At 46.1% G+C, this 22,066-nt stretch overlaps 1 protein-coding gene across 1 annotated transcript in view; it reads right to left on the bottom strand.

The window, feature by feature from the left end:
* Nucleotides 1-224: 224 nt before the first annotated feature.
* The window catches only part of LOC137641257 (serine palmitoyltransferase 1-like), a 94,798-nt gene continuing 72,956 nt past the window's right edge, over nt 225-22,066 (bottom strand). The window contains exons 11-12 of the mRNA XM_068373687.1: nt 2,617-2,724; nt 225-555 (exon numbers count right to left, since the gene is read on the bottom strand). Coding sequence (XP_068229788.1) covers nt 388-555; nt 2,617-2,724 — 276 coding nt within the window. The 3' untranslated portion in view covers nt 225-387. The remainder of the gene's footprint in view (nt 556-2,616; nt 2,725-22,066) is intronic.

Below are 22,066 nucleotides of genomic sequence, written 5' to 3' on the forward strand. Positions count from 1 at the left end.
TTATATACCCAAGGAAGCTACCAAAAAGGAACCTTCCATCAGGACGCCATGGCTTGAGCCCAAAATTAATCGTACTAGTTAAAACACCCTGAATAAGCTCTTTACTAAAAGTTCTATACCGTACTATACAAATGTACAAAGTAAAATTCAATATATCATCCAGCTTACCGCAGTAAAAGTATCGCATTCCATGCATTTCTGTAATGCCTTTTTCTTGATCATGTGTTTTTGTTGCAGGAAGTTGCTGGCAATGCACAAAAACTCAAGATGAAGAATAGATTCTCTCAATGAGTTTCTCTATTACTATTATATTTTTGTATAAATTATACAAACTCAACTGTCCCCTAAAATCAGAGATGGATATTCCCCAATACAACATACCACAGGTTACTCTATAACATCGTCAATTGCTTGCTTAAGAGCTTTGAAAGCTTTATCAATTTCTTTCTTGGTCAAATCCTTGTTGGCTGTTATTCTTATTGATGGAGGTGGAGGGTGGGCTTCCTGATCCTGTAGGTATGCTGCTACAGTCAAAGCTATGCCGTACTTCTCAGCCTAGAAGGGAAAAACATGAAAGAACTGTTTTACTGAAATTATGCAGATGAGTGATGGGGATGTCTTAAAAAATAATCCCCAATATTGGAAATTAAACAAAAATTACTATACTATATACAAAAAGCAATCCATGAGTTCATATCCAAAGTTGTAATCTAGAACACCTAAAATTGATTCTTATGGAAAAATAAATTTTTCCCTTTTATCGATTAATAGTATAAAATATTAGTCATCCACATACAGTAATCCTTCAACTGACTACACTAACAGGTCCACAAAAGTTATGAGCAAGACCAAAGTGCTGTCATAGAAATAATAAAATTACTTGGTTTAGGTTAGGATATCCTAAAAGCCAAGCTTAACCCTGGCTAGCCTATGCAAACATACACTTAAGTTAATTTATAGACCCAAATAAAGGGATTTTGACGAAGGAAAAATCTATTTCTGGGCTCGACCTGTGTCGCTCCATGAAATGTTCCTTAAAGCACCATTTCTAAGGCATAAGTATTGCTAAATATACCAGAGAAAAAAGGAATGCCAGGAATTAACCCAGCTCGCTCACTCAATGAGTGTCGGTATAGATACTGGGGCGTGATAGAACCATGACCATAGGTCCCTCACCAGCTAGACCTCTCCTTCATCAACATCCCCTACTACGACTATCCTCCCTTCACCCCTACACCTCCCCACCCCACTACTTTCATTCCTCTTTAGCACCAGCGAAAGTTCAAACGTGTTTTCCATTGCTCTGTGTTGTTTTTTGTTTTTGAAGATATCTGACATTTTGGAGATCCCTGCTCCCAAGATGAGTATTATAGTTGTCTGTTTAGGACTTCGAGGTAGTGACACTCGTTAATTCATTACCTTTTTGGTCTTTTCTAATGATACCCCCATATCACTAATTAATTTTTATCTATTTTATTTACTTTAGCATGGTCATGTGCATATTTATAGATAAGTGCAACAGTACAGTATTTGGACAGATCATTCCTAATTATCGTTTTTAGTGACTAAGAAAATGTTTCCCCTTCTAGGTAGTAGGTTGTCCAGGGCACCAGCCATCCATTGAGATACTACCACTACAGAGTTATGGAGTCCTTTGACTGGCCAGACAGTACTAAATTAGATCTTTCTCTCTGGTTACGGTTCACTTTCTCTTTGCCCACAGATATACCGAATAGTCTGGCCTATTCTTTACAGATTTTCCTGTGTCCTCATACACCTGACAACACTGAGATTAACAAACAATTCTTCACTCAAGAGGTTAATTACTGCACTGTAATTGTCAGTGGCTACTTTCCTCTTGGTAAGGGTAGAAGAGAATCTTTAGCTATGGTAAGCAGCTCATCTAGGAGGAGGACACTCCAAAATGAAACCATTGTTCTCTAGTCTTGGGTAGTGCCATAGCCTCTGTACCATGGTCTTCCACTGTCTTGGTAGAGTTCTCTTGCTTGAGGGTATACTTGGGCACGCTATTATATCTTATTTCTTTTCCTCTTGTTTTGTTAAGTTTTTATAGTTTGTATAGGAAATATTTATTTTAATGTTTCTGTTCTTAAGATATTTTATTTTTCCTTGTTTCCTTTCCTCACTGGGCTATTTTCCCTGTTGGGGCCCCTGGGCTTATAGCATCCTGCTTTTCCAACTAGGGTTGTAGCTTGGCAAGTAATGATGATAATAATAACAGGGCCATTATGTACGTATTAATCTAGGTTTTGTCCCCATAGAGGATTGGTGCTGTCAGTGCATCAGAGTAGAGCATTGTAGACATTACTTGAAGGTCTTCAACTATACCTTCATTCACACTTTCTTCTTTCTTTCTTGTTGTCTAACCTGTTAAATTTTACTTTAAAGCCCCCAGGTTGCACAAGAACACTTGAATAGCCTCCTAGACCCCAATCCAAGAGATAGTCAAATATTCGTTGATAGATTCAGTAAGTCTTGGGAACCCAATCTCGTCTTTCAAAAAAAGTTTCCTGTACACGGATTAGAAATTAATTTAAAAAACACTGCACCAATGAAGGCAATACTGTACACAGGTTTCAAAAATAATTAACATACCTTTTTAACAATCTTGCGCAGAATTGCTTCATCCTCTTCCTGCACACCTGTAGATTCTTTGAGTCTGAGGTGCTTAACAGGACTTATCTCATCACCACTAAGCTCAACCTGTTAATAAAAGTTAGAAAATACAAAAACCTTCCATTAACAAAACATGACACATCATATACAGTGCCTAAAATTATTTGACTGTAAAGATCATTAAAAACCTGCCACCAACAGCAACATTATTTTTGCTTGGATGGTTTCAACTTGGTCTTTAACCATTTTTAACAAGCCAAAAACTTGTCATGAAAAAAGGAATTTTAACAATAAGATTTATTGTATCAACACTTAGCTTGTAGACATCATGCTGACGTCACCAGAGCCACCCAGTTCCTGACCTCTAACAAAAAGCATAAAATATCTACTCCATTCTTACATCTCCACTCTAGTTGGTGGCACTAAAGGGACAAAATCAACAAAGGTCTATGAATATCACAAGCTCTTCCAGACATTTTTATTTTCCCTAACTACACAAATCTGTCCTTTAATAGGAGACTTGCTTTCAGGTGGCGGGATGTTTTTATAACCAAACTGTCTGATTTACTATCCCAGGTAATGTCCTGTACAAGACTTACTTTCAGGTGGTGGGATGTTCTTACAACCAAACTGTCTGATTTACTATCCCAGGTAATGTCCTGTACAAGACTTACTTTCAGGTGGTGGGATGTTCTTACAACCAAACTGTCTGATTTACTATCCCAGGTAATATCCTGTACAGGAGTGAAATTATAACTTGTCAACCTCTTAATGACCTAGTCATGAAGAGAGACTAGGTGTTAAATGAGGTTACTACCAAGAAATGGTAGTCAGTCAAGGAAATGTATATCCATGTGGTGTATATGTTGTTAGAATGTATGGTATTAAGAAAATGGGTTGCATACATCTGACCATCCGCATCCTCATCTGGCAAGATGGAGGGAGAAACTCTTGAAAAAAAAAGTTGCTCAATCATGTGGCTCCACTGCGTCTAGTCTGCAATCAAACCCAAGGAAGGGGATGAGGGAACAGCCATCTTTTATTCTCCTTATTAATGAGGGAATGCCCTGATGTCATTGGGCTTCAGCATGACATATCCTTTCCTTGCTGAAGTCTTGTGATGGGCAAGAGAGTTTTCAAACATGGGAATTTTTTTTTTATTTTTAACTCTAACTTTAAATTTCTTTCAACTTATTTCTATTAGTGTTGCTTCATCCTCCTTCATATTTATCAACTGTCTCCACCCTTGCTGTCAAAACTTTCAACATTTTCACTGTCTAGACTTTTTGGTGGGGATTCCATATCCAGAATAGGAATTTTTTTCAAAACCAATTGTGGGAGCCAACTACTGTACCTGATGGTGATTGGACCATAGAGTGTATGTATTCCCATACTGGCACACGGAACTATCCCTAACAAAAATTTGGCCTTTTGATTCTAGGGTAATGTGTTAAGTGTAACCTTATTTGCATTAACCATTAATGGGATATCCCCTGTCATTCCCCAAGATATTCTCTAAACCCTTTTTGTAGATCTCTCCATAACATTTGCTGGAGCTAGAATGGCAATGGCTGAGAGAAAACTAACACATTTGACAAAAATGGATTTGTTTTCAATAAGCAAGTGTTGTTGCCAATTTCTGTTGTATTCGGGGAGTACATCCAAACCCGGATATTTGCATTAAAGATAATGGATCCCATGTGCAAGTGAAGCTAGATTTTTGGATTATTTGATTGCAGGCTTACATGGATTCCTCAGTTGAAAGCCTTAAAAGTTAAATGTCTTGAGGCTCTGAATCTTTAAAAGATTTGTCCCATACATCTTAAGGGGGGCAGACTGCAAAATTCATTTTAAAGTTATACAAGGCTTTAGTTTTTTAGAAAAAATTAGCTATGGGTGTAAAATATACTTTTCAATATTAATCTTACCCGATAATCATGTAGCTGTCAACTCCGTTGCCCGACAGAAATCTACGGACGGGATACGCCAGCGATCGCTATACAAGAGGGGGGTGTACTCACCAGCGCCATCTGTGGTCAGGTACTCCAGTACTTCTTGTCAACACCACCTCAATTTTTCCTCTGTCGTGCCGCCGGCAAGACCTACATGGATACGCTGTTGATTTTGGAGTCTTTGTTCACGGTTTTGGTGAAGTATTGCTCTGAAATTTAGCCTTTGCTATACAGGAAGCTTTTCCCTTAGCTTAGATAGCTTTTGGAATTAAATTGATTTAATGGTTAACGATCTTTGCTTTAATTTGGAATCCCCCCTTGACTGTTCTCTAATTCAAGATGTCCGACCACTCTCAAGCTCCTAGACAAAGGCGATGTAGTGTTAGGACTTGTAGTAGGCGTCTTCCGAAGGCCTCGGTTGATCCTCACACCGTTTGTTCCGACTGTAGGGGAAAATCCTGTCAGTTGGAAGATCGATGTGAGGAATGTGCCGGGCTTTCGGAATTCGATTTTAATGAATTCCTCAAGTATACGGCTAGGTTAGAGAGGGAGAGAGTTAGGAGGAGTTCTTCTCGCTCTTTGGTTTATTCCTCCCCCCATGATCCTCAACCTTTTCCTTCCCCTGTAGTGGTGACCCCCGAACCTATTACGAGTGCTCAGCCTGATATGTCGGATATGTTACGTGCCATTCAGGCTCTAGGTGATAAGGTGGAGTCTTTAGTGAGTGACCACAATCTTCTCTTGGCAGATGTCAAGGAACTTAAAGTGAAAAGTGCAGTGGGAAGTGGTAGTGCCAGTGCTGTGCCTAGTGTCAGTGTCAGTGTTGCGCATGAGGATACTTCTGTGCGTGCCAGTCGTCCTCCCAGTCCGGGACCTCTTGCAAGCTCCCAAGCCCAGGGGAGAAGCAATGTCGAAGGGCAAAAGGGTTCGGCAGGCCTTGATCGGCGCACAGTTGTATCCTCAGTGGTTGCGGGCGTATCTGATAGAGATCGTCACTTCCACTCCCAGACGATTGAGCCCTTTATTTCCTCGTCTGCGGAAGAAGTTTCCAGGAGGAAACGCTGGACCCAGGTCTCACGACCTCTTAAACGTAAGGTCCAGACCGAGCGAGTCCAACAGCCCAGGTGTAGCCACTGGGCCAGTTCGGACTCGCCGCAGTCATCTGATGACTGCACGCCTCCTAAGAGAGGTAAAGCGATGCCTCAACAGGCCTCTGCTCCAACTTCTGTTGATCCCAAGTTGTCTATGCTGCAGACAATGCAGTCTCAGCTTGCGGTGTTGATGCAGGAGTTTCAGGCAGAGAAGGTTAGCACACCTCCTCTTGCGAGCGCTCCTCCACCTCTGCGCAGTCCACCCTGCCAGACGTATGATGTTGAGGCTCCTCCTGCCTCCATGCGTGAGCTGCCGCATTGGGAGTTGCCAGGTACCAGCGCTATGCAGCAACCTCCACTTTCCTTGAGGCAGGAGCCTCTTGCTATGCGGCAACCTCCTCAACCCTTGAGGCAGGAGCCTCATGCTTTGCAGCAACCTCCTCTACCCATGAGGCAGGAGCCTCATGCGTTGCGGCAACCTCCTCCATCCTTGAGGCAGCAGCCTCATGCGTTGCGGCAACCTCCACCATCCTTGAGGCAGCAGCCTCATGCTATGCGGCAACCGCCTCAACTCTTGAGGCAAGAGCCTCTCTCTGCGCAGCTACCTCCTCAACCCTTGAGGCAGACGCAACTCTTGAGGCAGGAACCTCATGCTATGAGGCAGCCGCCTCAACGCATGCAGCAACCGCATTCTTCGCAGCATGAGCCTCTTCCCATTCAACATGAACCGCATACCATGCAGCATGAGCCTCATGCCTTACAGCATTCGCTTCTGACCACGCTTGCTCCTCAGACCTACGTAGAACCTCCTTCATCCCAGCCTCATGACTTTGTCATTGCCAGCCCTCATCCTCTTCAGCAGAGACTTGATGATGGATCCGCAAGTGCGCATGCACCCGTTCTACAGGATTCAGCCATTCAGCATACCGCTTTATCGTTACCTCTCGCTTCTCAACCCTCAGGTGATGAGGTTTCTGAGGATGAAGCTGCTCACCTGGATGATCCTTCTTCTGATGTGGAGGAACACAAGTCGTCGCCACCTTCCATAGACTTTCGTAAGGTCCTGACTCTGTTCAGAGAGTTATACCCTGAACACTTTGTTTCTGCAACCCCTCGTTCTCCTCCATCCGAGTTTTCTCTAGGCATGCAGCCTATTACGTCTGCCTACACCAAGCTTGTCCTCGCCAGATCATCTAAGAGAGCTTTGAGGGTTTTAGGGGATTGGTTGCAGTCCAAGCAGCAACTGGGAAGGACATCTTTTATGTTTCCTCCTCCTAAGCTGGCTTCTAAGTCGGGCGTCTGGTATGCCACGGGAGAGGAACCAGGCTTGGGGGTCCCTGCCTCTGCCCAGGCCGACTTCTCAAGTTTGGTTGACTCTCCCCGTAGGTCGGCTATGAGACGCTCTAAGGTCTGCTGGACCTTTTCTGATCTGGACCACTTGTTGAAGGGAGTCTTTCGCGCCTTCGAAATTTTTAATTTCCTCGACTGGTGCCTGGGGGCCTTGAGCAAGAAGACTGCCCCTTCTGACAAAGACTCGGCCATGCTGATCATGTCCTGTATGGACAGAGCAATTCGCGATGGTTCTGGCGAACTTGCTTCTATTTTTGTCTCAGGAGTCCTCAAGAAAAGGGAACATCTATGCTCCTACCTATCTACTGGTATCACCTCTTGCCAGAGGTCACAGTTGCTGTTTGCTCCTCTCTCCAAGTTCCTGTTTCCGGAGGAGCTAATCAAAGAGATGGCTGCGGCTCTTATCCAGAAAGATACGCATGACCTCATGGCCTCTTCAGCACGTAAGGCTAAAATCGTACCTTCAGTGCCGAGAACTTACCGCACCCCGGTGGCTGATACACCTGCTACCAGATTCATTCCGCCCTTTCGTGGCAGAGCCCCCAGCCGAGGAAGTTCCCGTCCAGACGGTCACAGGGGCAAGTCCAAGAAAGGTGCCAAGTCCACGAAAAGCAAGCTTTGACTTTCCTCCTCTCCAGACAGCTGTAGGAGCCAGACTCAAGACCTTCTGGCAAGATGTTCACAATGGAGACGACGAAGTCGGTCCTAGCAGCGGTCAGGCAGGAGGACTGGATGGTCTCGTTGGATCTGAAAGATGCCTACTTTCACGTTCCCATCCATCCAGACTCCCAACCTTTTCTGAGATTCGTCTTTGGAGAGGTTGTGTACCAATTCCAAGCCCTGTGTTTTGGCCTAAGCACGGCACCTCTTGTGTTTACGCGACTGATGAGGAATATTGCGAAATTCCTTCACTTGGCGGACATCAGAGCCTCCCTTTATTTAGACGACTGGCTTTTAAGAGCCCCCACAAGTCGTCGCTGTCTGGAGAGTCTCAGATGGACTTTGGATTTGACCAAGGAACTGGGTCTCTTGGTCAATTTAGAGAAGTCCCAGCTCGTTCCTTCCCAAACCATCGTTTACCTGGGAATGGAGATTCAGAGTCGAGCTTTTCGGGCTTTTCCGTCGGCCCCAAGAATCAACCAAGCCCTAGAGTGCATCCTGAGCATGCTGAAGAAGAACAGATGCTCGGTGAGACAGTGGATGAGTCTAACAGGGACTCTTTCATCGTTAGCCCTGTTCATCGAGTTAGGGAGACTCCACCTCCGCCCCCTTCAGTACCATCTAGCAGCTCACTGGAACAAGGATATGACGCTCGAGGCGGTCTCTATTCCTGTTTCCAAAGAGATGAGGGCTACTCTAACGTGGTGGAAGAGCAACATTCTTCTCAAGGAGGGTCTCTCATTAGCTGTTCAGACCCCCGACCTTCATCTCTACTCGGACGCATCAGACTCGGGCTGGGGCGCGACATTGGACGGACAGGAATGCTCGGGGACATGGAACCAGGAACAGGAAACGCTTCACATCAATTGCAAGGAGTTGTTGGCAGTTCATCTGGCCTTAATGAACTTCAAGTCCCTCCTGCTAAACAAGGTGGTGGAGGTTAACTCCGACAACACCACAGCCTTGGCGTACATCTCCAAGCAGGGAGGGACTCATTCGAGGAAGCTGTTCGAGATAGCAAGGGACCTCCTCATTTGGTCAAAAAGTCGAAAGCTCACGCTGGTAACGAGGTTCATTCAGGGCAATATGAATGTCTCGGCAGATCGCCTCAGCAGGAAGGGGCAAGTCATCCCCACAGAATGGACCCTTCACAAGAACGTGTGCAGCAGACTTTGGGCCCTGTGGGGTCAGCCAACTATAGATCTGTTCGCTACCTCGATGACCAAGAGGCTCCCATTGTACTGTTCCCCGATTCCAGACCCGGCAGCAGTTCACGTGGATGCTTTTCTGCTGGATTGGTCCCACCTCGATCTGTATGCATTCCCGCCGTTCAAGATCATCAACAGGGTTCTTCAGAAGTTCGTCTCTCACGAAGGGTCACGGCTGACGTTGGTTGCTCCCCTTTGGCCTGCAAGAGAATGGTTCACAGAGGTACTGCAATGGCTGGTCGACGTTCCCAGGACTCTCCCTCTAAGAGTGGACCTTCTACGTCAACCTCACGTAAAGAAGGTACATCCAAACCTCCACGCTTTTCGTCTGACTGCCTTCAGACTATCGAAAGACTCTCTAGAGCTAGAGGCTTTTCGAAGGAGGCAGCCAGAGCGATTGCCAGAGCAAGGAGGATATCCACTCGCAGAGTCTATCAATCTAAGTGGGAAGTCTTCCGAAGCTGGTGCAGAGCCAATGCAGTTTCCTCTACCAGTACCACTGTAACCCAAGTTGCTGACTTCCTGTTACATCTTAGGAATGTTAGATCTCTTTCAGCTCCTACGATCAAGGGGTACAGAAGTATGTTGGCAGCAGTTTTCCGCCACAGAGGCTTGGATCTTTCCTCCAACAAAGATCTGCAGGACATCCTTAGGTCTTTTGAGACCTCTAAAGAACGTCGCTTGTCCACTCCAGGCTGGAATCTAGACGTAGTCCTAAGGTTCCTTATGTCATCTAGATTTGAACCTCTCCAGTCAGCCTCTTTCAAAGACCTTACTCTCAAAACTCTTTTCCTCGTCTGCCTTGCAACAGCCAAAAGAGTAAGTGAGGTTCACGCCTTCAGCAGGAACATAGGATTCACATCTGAAACGGCTACATGTTCCTTACAGCTCGGTTTTTTGGCAAAAAATGAGCTTCCTTCACGTCCTTGGCCTAAATCGTTCGAAATTCCTAGCCTTTCCAACATGGTGGGTAACGAACGGGAGAGAGTTCTTTGCCCTGTCAGAGCTCTTAAGTACTATCTTAAAAGGTCAAAACCCTTACGAGGACAATCAGAGGCCTTATGGTGTGCTATTAAGAAACCTTCGATGCCTATGTCTAAGAACGCAGTTTCTTATTACATAAGGCTTCTGATTAGAGAAGCTCATTCTCACATGAAGGATGAAGACCTTGCTTTGCTGAAGGTAAGGACACATGAAGTGAGAGCTGTGGCTACTTCAGTGGCCTTCAAACAGAACCGTTCTCTGCAGAGTATTATGGATGCAACCTATTGGAGGAGCAAGTCAGTGTTTGCATCATTCTATCTCAAAGATGTCCAGTCTCTTTACGAGAACTGCTACACCCTGGGACCATTCGTAGCAGCGAGTGCAGTAGTAGGTGAGGGCTCAACCACTACATTCCCATAATCCCATAACCTTTTTAACCTTTCTCTTGAATGCTTTTATTGTTGTTTTGGGTTGTTACGGTGGGCTAAGAAGCCTTCCGCATCCTAGTTGATTTGGCGGGTGGTCAATTCTTTCTTGAGAAGCGCCTAGGTTAGAGGTTGTGTTGAGGTCCTTTAGTATGGGTTGCAACCCTTTATACTTCAGCACCTAAGAGTTGTTCAGCCTCCTAAGAGGACCGCTGCGCTCAGTAAGGAAGACGTACTTATTAAAGGCAGAGTAATTCTTCAAGTCGACTTCCTTACCAGGTACTTATAATTTCATTTGTTATTTTGAATAACTGATAAAAATGAAATACGGGATACTTAGCTTCTTGATTAACATGTACACTGGTTTTCACCCACCCCCCTGGGTGTGAATCAGCTACATGATTATCGGGTAAGATTAATATTGAAAAATGTTATTTTCATTAGTAAAATAAATTTTTGAATATACTTACCCGATAATCATGATTTAATTGACCCACCCTTCCTCCCCATAGAGAACCAGTGGACCGAGGGAAAAATTGAGGTGGTGTTGACAAGAAGTACTGGAGTACCTGACCACAGATGGCGCTGGTGAGTACACCCCCCTCTTGTATAGCGATCGCTGGCGTATCCCGTCCGTAGATTTCTGTCGGGCAACGGAGTTGACAGCTACATGATTATCGGGTAAGTATATTCAAAAATTAATTTTACTAATGAAAATAACATAATTCAGCCACCCCAAGCCAATTAAAGATATTAAATTCTATACATCATACTGGTATTAGATTGACCACAGGAGCCTTTAGAATTTCGCCAATCCCAAGCTTCCTTGTTGATGCTGGAGAATTACCTTTAGACCTTTACTAAAAGTCTTCATTTTAAACACAAGACTTACCCGGTGGTTATATAAATATAGCTTTAGTCTCTGACGTCCCGGCAGAAATTCAAAACTCGCAGCAATCGCAGATTGAGTAGCCAGGTGTAACACCTGCGCGCCCTCTGGCGAAGGTACTAGAACCATTCCATGAATCCTCAGATTTTCAATATTAAACTTAGCCGGTGATTATATAAGCTGCAGCTCTGCTGCCCGACAGAAAAACTCTACGCTCAAAATCCGCCAGCGATCGCTATGCAGGTAGGGGGTGTACTTCAACAGCGCCATCTGTCGTGCAGGTACTCAGTACTCAATGTAATCACAGAACTCAATTTTCTCTCTGTCGTGCCACCGGCACGACCTACTAAATTCGCTGTTGCTTACTGGATTGGTTTTCACATATTTTGGTGAAGTACACATTTCTAGTTTTGAGCTTTCGCTTTGCAGACGTTATCTTCAATACATCCTTGCATTCTTTTGTTGATATCGGATTATTTGTTGACGACTTTGGATAGATTTTGAATTCCCCTTTGACTAATTCAAAATGGCTGACCCTTCTCAAATCCCTAAGTTCAGGAAGTGTAATGCTAGGGACTGTTCAAGGCGTCTTCCGAAGGCCTCTATCGATCCTCACACCGTTTGTTCCAATTGTCGGGATAAGACCTGTCAATTGGAAGATCGGTGTGAGGAATGCGTTGGGCTTTCGGAATTCGATTTTATTGAATTCCAGAAATATACACGTAGGCTAGAGAGAGATAGAGTCAGGAGAAGTTCATCTCGCTCCGTTGAATTTTCCTCTCCTCATGCCCCACAACCTATTCCTTCCCCTGTAGTGGTTGCTCCTGATCCCCCTTCTAGCACTCAACAACCTTCGATGGCAGATATGATGCGTGCCATCCAGGCTCTGGGTGAGAGAGTCGAGTCCTTGGCTAGTGACCGTAACCAACTCATGGCAGACGTCAAGGAGTTGAAGTGCAAGAGTGCAGTGGGTAGTGACAAAGTGAGTGGTAGTGTTGTGGAAAGTGTTGTGGATAGTGTTGCGCTTGAGGGTTCGTCTGTTCGTGCCTGTCGTCCTCCCAGTCCGGGACCTCTTGCAAGCTCCCAAGCCCAGGGGAGAAGCAATGTCGTACGACCAAAGGGTTCGATAGGCTTTAATCAGCGAACAGACGTTCCCTCCGTGGTTTCGGGCGTATCTAACCAAGATCGCCCCACCCACACGAAGACGAGAGAGCCCATTTATTTCTCGTCTGCGGAAGAGGTTTCTCGAAAGAAACCATGGTCCAAGGTCTCGCGGCCTCTTAAGCGCAAGTCGGTCCCTTCCGCGCAAGTCCAACGGCCCAGTTGTAGCCACTGGGTCAGTTCGGACTCGCTGCAGTCTTCCGACGACTGCTCACCTCCTAAGAGAGGCAAAGCGGTACCGCATCAGGCAGTAACACCGTCTGTTGCCGCACCTGCTCCTGTAGACCCTAAGTGGTCTTTGCTGCAGACCATGCAGTCACAGTTAACGTCATTGATGCAGGACTTTCGTGCGGAGAAGGTTGACGCTGCACCAACCTCTAGCCTACAACCACCCACGGTTGTGCGTCCAGTGGACGCTGAGGCTACCTTCTCCCGCACTCCAGCTGTGAGAGTCCCGCCACCCATGCGTTCCAGTGTACCCTGCCAGCCGCATGTTGACGTTCAGCGACGCACGGAACCTTCCGTTGACGTTCGCGAGTTACAACAACAGCCTAAGTTGTTTTGTTTCAACCTCCGCAACCCAGTGTGGTTACCTCTACTCGCCCACAGCAGACTAGACAGTCTGGAGTAGACGCTTTGCGTCCCCGCGCTGCTATGGTTGTTGCCAGTTCACAGACTGGGCAACAGTTCCATGACGTTGCGTCCGGTTCAGTCACGCGTGCACCCGTGCTGCCGGACTCAGCTGACCAGCCGATTCCTACTCCTTTGCCGCTTCCTCCTCAGTTTTCAGATGATGGACTTGGACTCTCTGATGATGACGACGCTGCACACATTGACGACCCACATACGGACATCGACGAACCCAAGACCACGCAACCCTCCTTGGACTTTAGGAAAGTTCTTGCACTGTTCAAGGAGATGTATCCTGATCAGTTTGTATCTGCGGCTCCACGCTCTCCTCCGTCAGAGTTTGCTTTAGGCACGCAGTCATCCGCGCCTGCCTTTACGAAACTCGTCCTCGCCCGCTCGTCCAAGAGAGCTTTACGAGTGTTAGGAGATTGGATGCAGTCCAAAAAGAACCTTGGGAAGACAGCATTTACGTTTCCCCCTGCGAGACTCTCTTCCAGATCGAGCGTCTGGTATGCCACGGGAGAAGTTCTCGGCTTGGGAGTTCCTGCCTCTGCCCAGGGCGACTTCTCAAGTCTAGTAGACTCTCCCCGCAGGCTAGCCATGAGACGCTCTAAGATATGTTGGTCTCCTTCAGACTTAGACCATCTGTTGAAAGGAGTGTTTAGAGCCTTCGAGGTTTTTAACTTTTTGGACTGGTGTCTGGGAGCTTTGAGCAGGAAGATCTCCCCTTCTGACAAGGAAGCTTCCTTGCTCATTATGTCCTGCATGGACAAGGCCATACGTGACGGATCCAGTGAGCTTGCGGCTTCGTTCGTATCTGGGGTCCTCAAGAAACGGGAAAACCTTTGCTCTTTCCTGTCAGCTGGAGTAACACCGTGTCAGAGATCGGAACTTCTTTTTGCTCCTCTCTCAAAGTGTCTCTTCCCAGAGGACTTGATAAAGGAGATTGCTGCCTCCTTGATTCAGAAAGACACCCATGACCTGGTTGCGTCCTCTGCCCGCAAAGCCACCCCTTTGCCTACCGTGTCTAGACCCAGGATGGACACTCCAGCGTCCAGATTCATTCCGCCCTTTCGTGGCAGAACCTCCAGCAGAGGAGGTGCTCGTGCCGAAGGGAGACGTGGGAAGAAGAAAGGTACCAAGTCCTTTAAAGGCAGAGTCTGACTGCCACCTTCTTCAGACAGCAGTGGGAGCCAGACTCAAGAACTTCTGGCAGACCTGGGAGAAAAGGGGCGCAGATGCACAATCTGTGAAGTTGCTCAGAGAAGGGTACAAGATCCCGTTTGTCCGCAAACCCCCTCTAGCAACGTCTCCCATCGATCCCTCTCCCAGGTACAGAGAGGAAGACAGAGGCTAGCTTTGAAGCAGGAGGTGTCTCTCTTACTAGAAAAGGGAGCGGTAGTCAAAGTCCGGGACCATCAATCCCCGGGCTACTACAACCGTCTCTTCTTAGTGGTAAAGAAGACAGGAGGGTGGAGGCCGGTGCTAGACGTCAGTGCGCTGAATGTCTTTGTCACAAAGCAGACGTTCGCCATGGAGACCACAAAGTCAGTTCTAGCAGCGGTCAGGAAGGAAGACTGGATGGTCTCTTTAGACCTAAGGGACGCATACTTTCACGTCCCCATCCACCCAGAATCCCAACCTTTTCTGAGATTCGTTTACGAAAAGGTTGTCTACCAATTTCAAGCCCTGTGCTTTGGCCTAAGCACGGCTCCTCTTGTGTTTACGAGGCTGATGAGGAATATTGCCAAATTCCTGCATTTAGCGGATATCAGAGCCTCCCTCTATTTGGACGACTGGCTTCTAAGAGCGTCTTCCAGTCGTCGCTGTCTGGAGAATCTAAAGTGGACTCTAGATCTGATCAAGGAATTGGGTCTCCTGGTCAATATGGAAAAGTCCCAACTGGTCCCATCCCAAACTATAGTGTATTTAGGGATGGAGATTCACAGTCAAGCTTTTCGGGCTTTTCCGTCGGCCCCCAGAACAAGTCAAGCCCAGGTATGCATCCAGAACATGCTAAAGAAGAAACGATGTTCAGTCAGACAGTGGATGAGTCTGATAGGGACGCTATCATCCCTGGAACAGTTCGTTTCGTTAGGGAGACTACACCTCCGTCCCCTTCAATTTCACCTAGCTGTTTACTGGAAAAAGGACAAGACGCTAGAAGCGGTCTCGATCCCCATTTCCGAGAAGATGAAGTCATCACTGACTTGGTGGAAGGACAGTATCAACCTCAGAGAGGGTCTGCCCCTGGCTGTTCAGACCCCCAACCACGTTCTCTTCTCGGACGCATCGGACACGGGCTGGGGTGCGACATTGGACGGTCGGGAATGCTCGGGAACGTGGAACTCGAATCAAAGAACGTTACATATCAACTGCAAGGAGCTACTGGCAGTTCATCTGGCCTTGAAAAGCTTCAAGTCCCTCCTTCAAGGCAAAGTGGTGGAGGTGAACTCGGACAACACCACGGCCTTGGCGTACATCTCCAAGCAAGGAGGGACCCATTCTATGACGTTGTACGAGATCGCAAGGGACCTCCTCACCTGGTCAAGAGATCTAAACCTTTCTCTAGTAACGAGGTTCATCCAAGGCAATATGAATGTCATGGCGGATTGCCTCAGTCGGAGGGGTCAAATCATCCCAACAGAATGGACCCTACACAAGGATGTGTGCAAGAGACTATGGGCCACATGGAGCCAACCTACCATAGATCTCTTCGCAACCTCGATGACCAAGAGGCTCCCAATATATTGCTCACCAATCCCGGACCCAGCAGCAGTTCATATAGATGCCTTTCTACTGGATTGGTCCCATCTAGACCTTTATGCATTCCCCCCGTTCAAGATTGTCAACAAGGTACTGCAGAAGTTCGCCTCTCACGAAGGGACAAGGTTGACGTTAGTTGCTCCCCTCTGGCCCGCGAGAGAATGGTTCACCGAGGTACTTCAATGGCTGGTGGACGTTCCCAGAACTCTTCCTCTAAGATTGGACCTTCTACGTCAGCCACACGTAAAGAAGGTACACCCAGGCCTCCACGCTCTTCGTCTGACTGCCTTCAGACTATCGAAAGACTCTCTAGAGCTAGAGGCTTTTCGAAGGAGGCAGCCAGGGCGATTGCTAGAGCTAGGAGGACATCCACTCTTAGAGTCTACCAGTCGAAGTGGGAAGTCTTCCGAAACTGGTGCAAGTCGGTATCAGTATCCTCGACCAGTACCTCTGTAACCCAAATAGCTGACTTCCTATTATACCTGAGGAAAGAAAGATCTCTTTCAGCTCCCACTATCAAAGGTTACAGAAGCATGTTGGCAACAGTCTTCCGTCACAGAGGCTTAGATCTTTCCAACAACAAAGATCTACAGGACCTCCTTAAGTCTTTTGAGACCACGAAGGAGCGTCGTTTGGCTACACCTGGATGGAATTTAGACGTGGTACTAAGATTCCTGATGTCAGAAAGGTTCGAGCCACTACAATCAGCCTCCTTTAAAGATCTCACTTTAAAGACTCTTTTCCTGGTTTGCTTAGCCACAGCTAAAAGAGTCAGTGAGATTCACGCCTTCAGCAGGAACATCGGATTTTCATCTGAAACGGCTACATGTTCTTTACAGCTTGGTTTCTAGCCAAAAACGAGCTACCTTCTCGCCCTTGGCCGAAATCGTTCGATATTCCAAGCCTTTCAAATATGGTTGGAAATGAACTAGAAAGAGTCTTATGCCCTGTTAGAGCTCTTAAGTTCTATTTAAGACGAACTAAACCTTTACGAGGACAGTCAGAAGCTTTATGGTGTTCTATTAAGAAACCTTCTTTGCCTATGTCAAAGAATGCAGTTTCCTATTATATCAGACTTGATACGAGAAGCTCATTCCCATCTGAATGAAGAAGACCATGCTTTGCTGAAGGTAAAGATACATGAAGTTAGAGCTGTCGCTACTTCTGTGGCTTTTAAACAAAATAGATCTCTGCAGAGTATAATGGACGCAACCTATTGGAGAAGCAAGTCAGTGTTCGCGTCTTTTTATCTTAAAGATGTCCAGTCTCTTTACGAGAACTGCTACACCCTGGGACCATTCGTAGCAGCGAGTGCAGTAGTGGGTGAGGGCTCAACCACTACATTCCCCTAATTCTATAACCTTTTTTAATCTTTCTCTTGAAATGTTTTTATTGTTGTTTTTGGGTTGTCCGGAAGGCTAAGAAGCCTTTCGCATCCTGGTTGATTTGGCGGGTGGTCAAATTCTTTTCTTGAGAAGCGCCTAGATTAGAGGTTTTGATAAGGTCCTGTAGTATGGGTTGCAACCCTTGATACTTCAGCTCCTAGGAGTCGCTCAGCATCCTAAGAGGATCGCGAGGCTCAGTAAGGAAGACGTACTTAAAAAGGCAGAGTAATTGTTCAAGTCGACTTCCTTACCAGGTACTTATTTATTCTATGTTTGTTATTTTGAATAACTGCTAAAATGAAATAACAAAATCCTTAGCTCATAATAATGTAAACAATTAATGCTGGTCTCTACCCACCCCCCTGGGTGTGAATCAGCTTATATAATCACCGGCTAAGTTTAATATTGAAAAATGTTATTTTTATAATAAAATAAATTTTTGAATATACTTACCCGGTGATTATATATTAAAGGACCCTCCCTTCCTCCCCAATAGAGACCCAGTGGACCGAGGAGAAAATTGAGTTCTGTGTTTACATTGAGTACTGAGTACCTGCACGACAGATGGCGCTGTTGAAGTACACCCCCTACCTGCATAGCGATCGCTGGCGGATTTTGAGCGTGGAGTTATTCTGTCGGGCAGCAGAGCTGCAGCTTATATAATCACCGGGTAAGTATATTCAAAAATTTATTTTATTATAAAAATAACATTTCTGGGGCGGCCTGTGACGTCCGGTGAGAAAGGTCCTTCCTTATACCTTTCCTAATATAAATCTTCCAAATATACTAGAGAAAGATAAAAGCATGGAATGCAGAGGTTACAACCCTCGCGCGAACACCTTGTAGGTGTCGTGTATTAAACAAAGGCGTGTGTAAACCACTATTCACAGGTTGTCTTCCATTTAGATAATCCCTTCATCAATGGGGAGGGCCGTGACAGGCCCTAGATAACATGGTTGAACTCCCCAACGACACCTACCACGCGCGCCCTCTAGGACATCCTTCTTTAATTGGACTTGAAGCAAGCATAGTTTTTTTGGGCACAGTGTTTTTTTCGAAGAATTTCTCGTTATTTCAACATGACTGACGTTGTTACTTCACTCTTACCAATGTTAAGTACCATAGTTTGTTTTGGCAGCTTTTGGCAGTACTGGGCATTTGTTCTATTTCCATTATGGTGGTTTTTAGTTTTGGAAGTGATTGTCCTGCCGAGATATCGGCAGCCATTTTGGGTATGTTCGCTTCGGTAAATTTTCTAGTTAATTTTGCCCATCTGGTACTCTGTCAGATAGGTTATATCACTTATGTTTTATGGCCTTTTATGTTATCATTAATTATTATTAATTTTTACTATGGTATTTATTTGCTTGCAAGTCCAATTTGGACCTACGAAGAATAGCGATTTAAGATAGCGTTTTAAAGCATAGTAACGATTTAAAGCTTAGCGATTTAGTCTGTTAATTTGTACCCTCCTGGAGGGTTCGTTTTAGACTATATCCTTGTTTTTTTGTTACGTTGTCGTTATTCTTCGTTATTACTATTACTAAGAAAAGCAATCAATTTTATTAATTTTCTTATTTATTGTGTGATGTTAATTTTTAATATGTAACCTTGAGAGCGAAAGCATAGACTGCTCGTTTCCTGTTCTACAGGTATGAGTTATCCTTTCTCTCGTTTTCTTTGAGTAAGAGAGGTGAATTTCCCGTTCTCCGTTTTTATACGATCACGGGTTATTCAGGCCTCTTCTCAGTATCAGAATTGATGATAGTACGTTTAATATTATAAACGATTTATTGATGTGGTTACTGTTAATATAGCTAACACTATTATTAGGTACGTTAGTGTATGAGTCATTAATTGGGGTCGTTTTATACCGACACCCTTAGCTCCGCCTTGAGTTATGCTTGGCTCCGCCTTGAGTTATGCTTGGCTCCGCCTTGAGTTATGCTCCGCTATAATGGATACTCATTGGGTGAGAACTAGTTATCGTTCCGGAGCAGATTTTTGGAGTGCAACGGTGAAATCCGGCACTCGGACTCCGGCTGAAGCCTTTTACACACGAACCTTTGTCATGTTTGATCACAATTACACAGTTAAGGCCCCCGTTTTCATCGTATCTCCGGCTTCACTGGAGATAACTCATTCATTGAGGATAGTGTTATCGTACCGGAGACGGTCACGATATCACGATGACGGGCCTTTGCTACCGGACCTCCGGTAAAAACAGAGATCAAGCAGGAGTCCAGAACCGGAGTTAACAGTGTGATATCGATGAAGTTTAGAGATTCATGCTATGTGGTTACTGGTTTTCTATTATAATTTCTTATTTTATTAAGGTGTTAGCTACTACCATACTCACACATTAATTAAGATTTAAGTGTTTCTGATTCATAAGTCAATGACAAGAATCTCAAGGAACATCCAGACTTATGTCTTCTTTCTTTTTACAGAAAGTCCGCTGCACTGCCAGGGGCTGCTCCGCTGCCTTTACTGATCCCATGGGCCATGATCTATGCCGGGCCCATGCCCATTGCGCCATATCCTTCTCTCGGGAACCGGGACAAGCCCCCTATACGATATGGTTTCCGGAGGCATGCATGCTCTGCTATGAGCTGTCAGCCCTACTCCTGAGCGAGGAGGTAAGTTGGTTCTAGTGTCCCTGATAATATTCTTTGCGAAGAATTAATTGCTCTTTGTATATTGACTTCAGTTTTGACTTCATCATTCCCTCTCCTCTTTCAGGCTGATGATGAATCTCTCAGGGAGGCGAGAGCTACTCTCCGGCCTTGGGTGTCAGGGTTTGGGAGGAATGCGCCTGCTGGCGCACCCTATCTTCTTGATGGAGACATGGCTTCTCGCCTATTCCCAGGCTCTACTACTGCAGCAGTTCCACCCGAGACAGCGGCCCCGTTAATTGAAGTGATTAGAGAAACCATTCTAACTGAGGAAGAGGTTTTAGTGACGGAGGCCGAGCCCTACCTAGGTCTGGACGAGGAACCCATGGATGAGCAGGTAGGTGGTGTTGAGTTGGTGGACCCCCTTTCACCCCACACTCCTTCCTCTACTACTACCTTTCACGGCTTTGATAAACCTACGGCTTCTCCTCTAGGTTCCTCCATTCCTGTACGACCCAAGGTGAAGCCACTACGTACCTTTAAGCCTTCAGCTTTGCCATTATCAGTGTCACCGGTTCCGGGACCCTCAAAGGATCCTGATGTTCATATTGCTATACCTAAAACCGTGACTCCTAAGAAGTCAAAGTCTACTAAGTCCAGGGCTTCGTTAGAGGATCAAGCTCGGGAGCCCCCTTTATCCGCCGCCATGGTCAGGGATATTGTGAAAGAGCAGATACAACAATATCTTCAACAGTCTAGGGCAGACCGAGGAGCTATGACGGAGCTCAAAGATATGGTGGCAAGTCTCATCCGTTCCAGAACTCAGATGCCCCCTCCTTCAGCCCCGGACGCATCGAAGTTACCTCCCTTCGAGAAAAACAACCCTTGGAGGTTTGCCTTACATGCTCCATATATTGATGGTGCCATAACTCTAGAGGGCATAAGCACCCGTCCTCTAGAGGACTTAGAATTTTACCCTCCGGGACTAGAATTCCCATTCAACGGCTTCGTCCGATTGAAAGAACATGCCTTGGTTAGGTTAGACAAGGTACCGAAGGAAACGGTAATATTCCTAAAGAGCAGGCCCAATCTTTCTGGGCCAGGACGTTGTCAGACTGGGGTTGCACTAATTCCAAGCTCACCCCACACAAAGGAGCCTACACCATATTTACAGCTTCTCCAGGTATTACCTTGCCTATTACAGATAAAGTGGCAGCTCTTACTTTTCAGGCTATCAAAGAAGGTTCTGCCATGCCAGCTCTTAAAGAGACCGATCCCACCTCCATGCTCATTCCGAGTACCGTTACTATCTGGGATGATGCCCCCGCTACTTTCACAGTAGGGAAGTTAGACCCAGACTGTGCCTCTAATCTGTTCTCCGAGAAGCTTCCTAAATTACCAGATATTCTTCTCAAGACTGAGTTTGAGGCACGGAATAGGTTGGCTAGGTCTCTCCACTCCATTACCTCCGTGGAGTCCCTAACCTCACTTTACCCGACCGAGACCATGTTCCGGGTATTCCCAAAGAACCTGTCTCTGTCCTTCCAAATCGACTTACACGAGTTTTGTTCGGCTCGGGTTAGTTGCAGGAAGCACGTTCTTTCTGAGGCCACGATCAGGCATGAACCGAATAGGCTGATAGCTTCCCCCTGCTGGGGTAAGAACCTTTTTCCTCAGGAGGAGGTGAACAAGGTACTACAAGACGCTGCGAGAGCAAATCAAAATTTGCAAGTGAGGTGGGGCCTCACTGCCAAAAAGAGGGTTGAAGTTCAAAAACAAAACTTCTTCAGGAAGAAACAGAGGTTTGCCCCTTACAAGACGAGCCGAGGTCACTACCAACAATCGTCGATTGCCCACTCGTCTTCACAGTCTCCCACTGCTTCGTCTCCTCTACAGCCGAAACACCCTCAACAGGTGGTCTACCTCACTGCTCCCCCAGGTACCCAACCCAACCCCGTTTGGATGCCCTCACCCGCATACATCCCTAGCTACGGACCCTCAGGTCCCTTTCGTGGACACCAGAGAGGTAGCTACAGGGCTAGAGGACAGTTCCGTCAACGAGGCGGACCTAGGACAAGGGGTTCTCGAGGAGGGAAAGAACCTAGATTCACTCCCTCGCAATGATATAGTTCCGGTAGGGGGGAGACTTTACCACTTTCGAGACCGTTGGACCGTCAGTCCGTGGGCTCACAGCATAGTCTCCAAAGGCTTGGGGTGGAAATGGTCACAAGGTTCCCCTCCTCCACCAGTGACCTTCTTCCAGAGACCCACATCCATTCTGAGAGAGTACACCACCGAGTTACTACAGAAAAA

The sequence above is a fragment of the Palaemon carinicauda genome, chromosome 5, assembly GCF_036898095.1.
Source record: "Palaemon carinicauda isolate YSFRI2023 chromosome 5, ASM3689809v2, whole genome shotgun sequence".
NCBI lineage: Eukaryota > Metazoa > Arthropoda > Malacostraca > Decapoda > Palaemonidae > Palaemon > Palaemon carinicauda.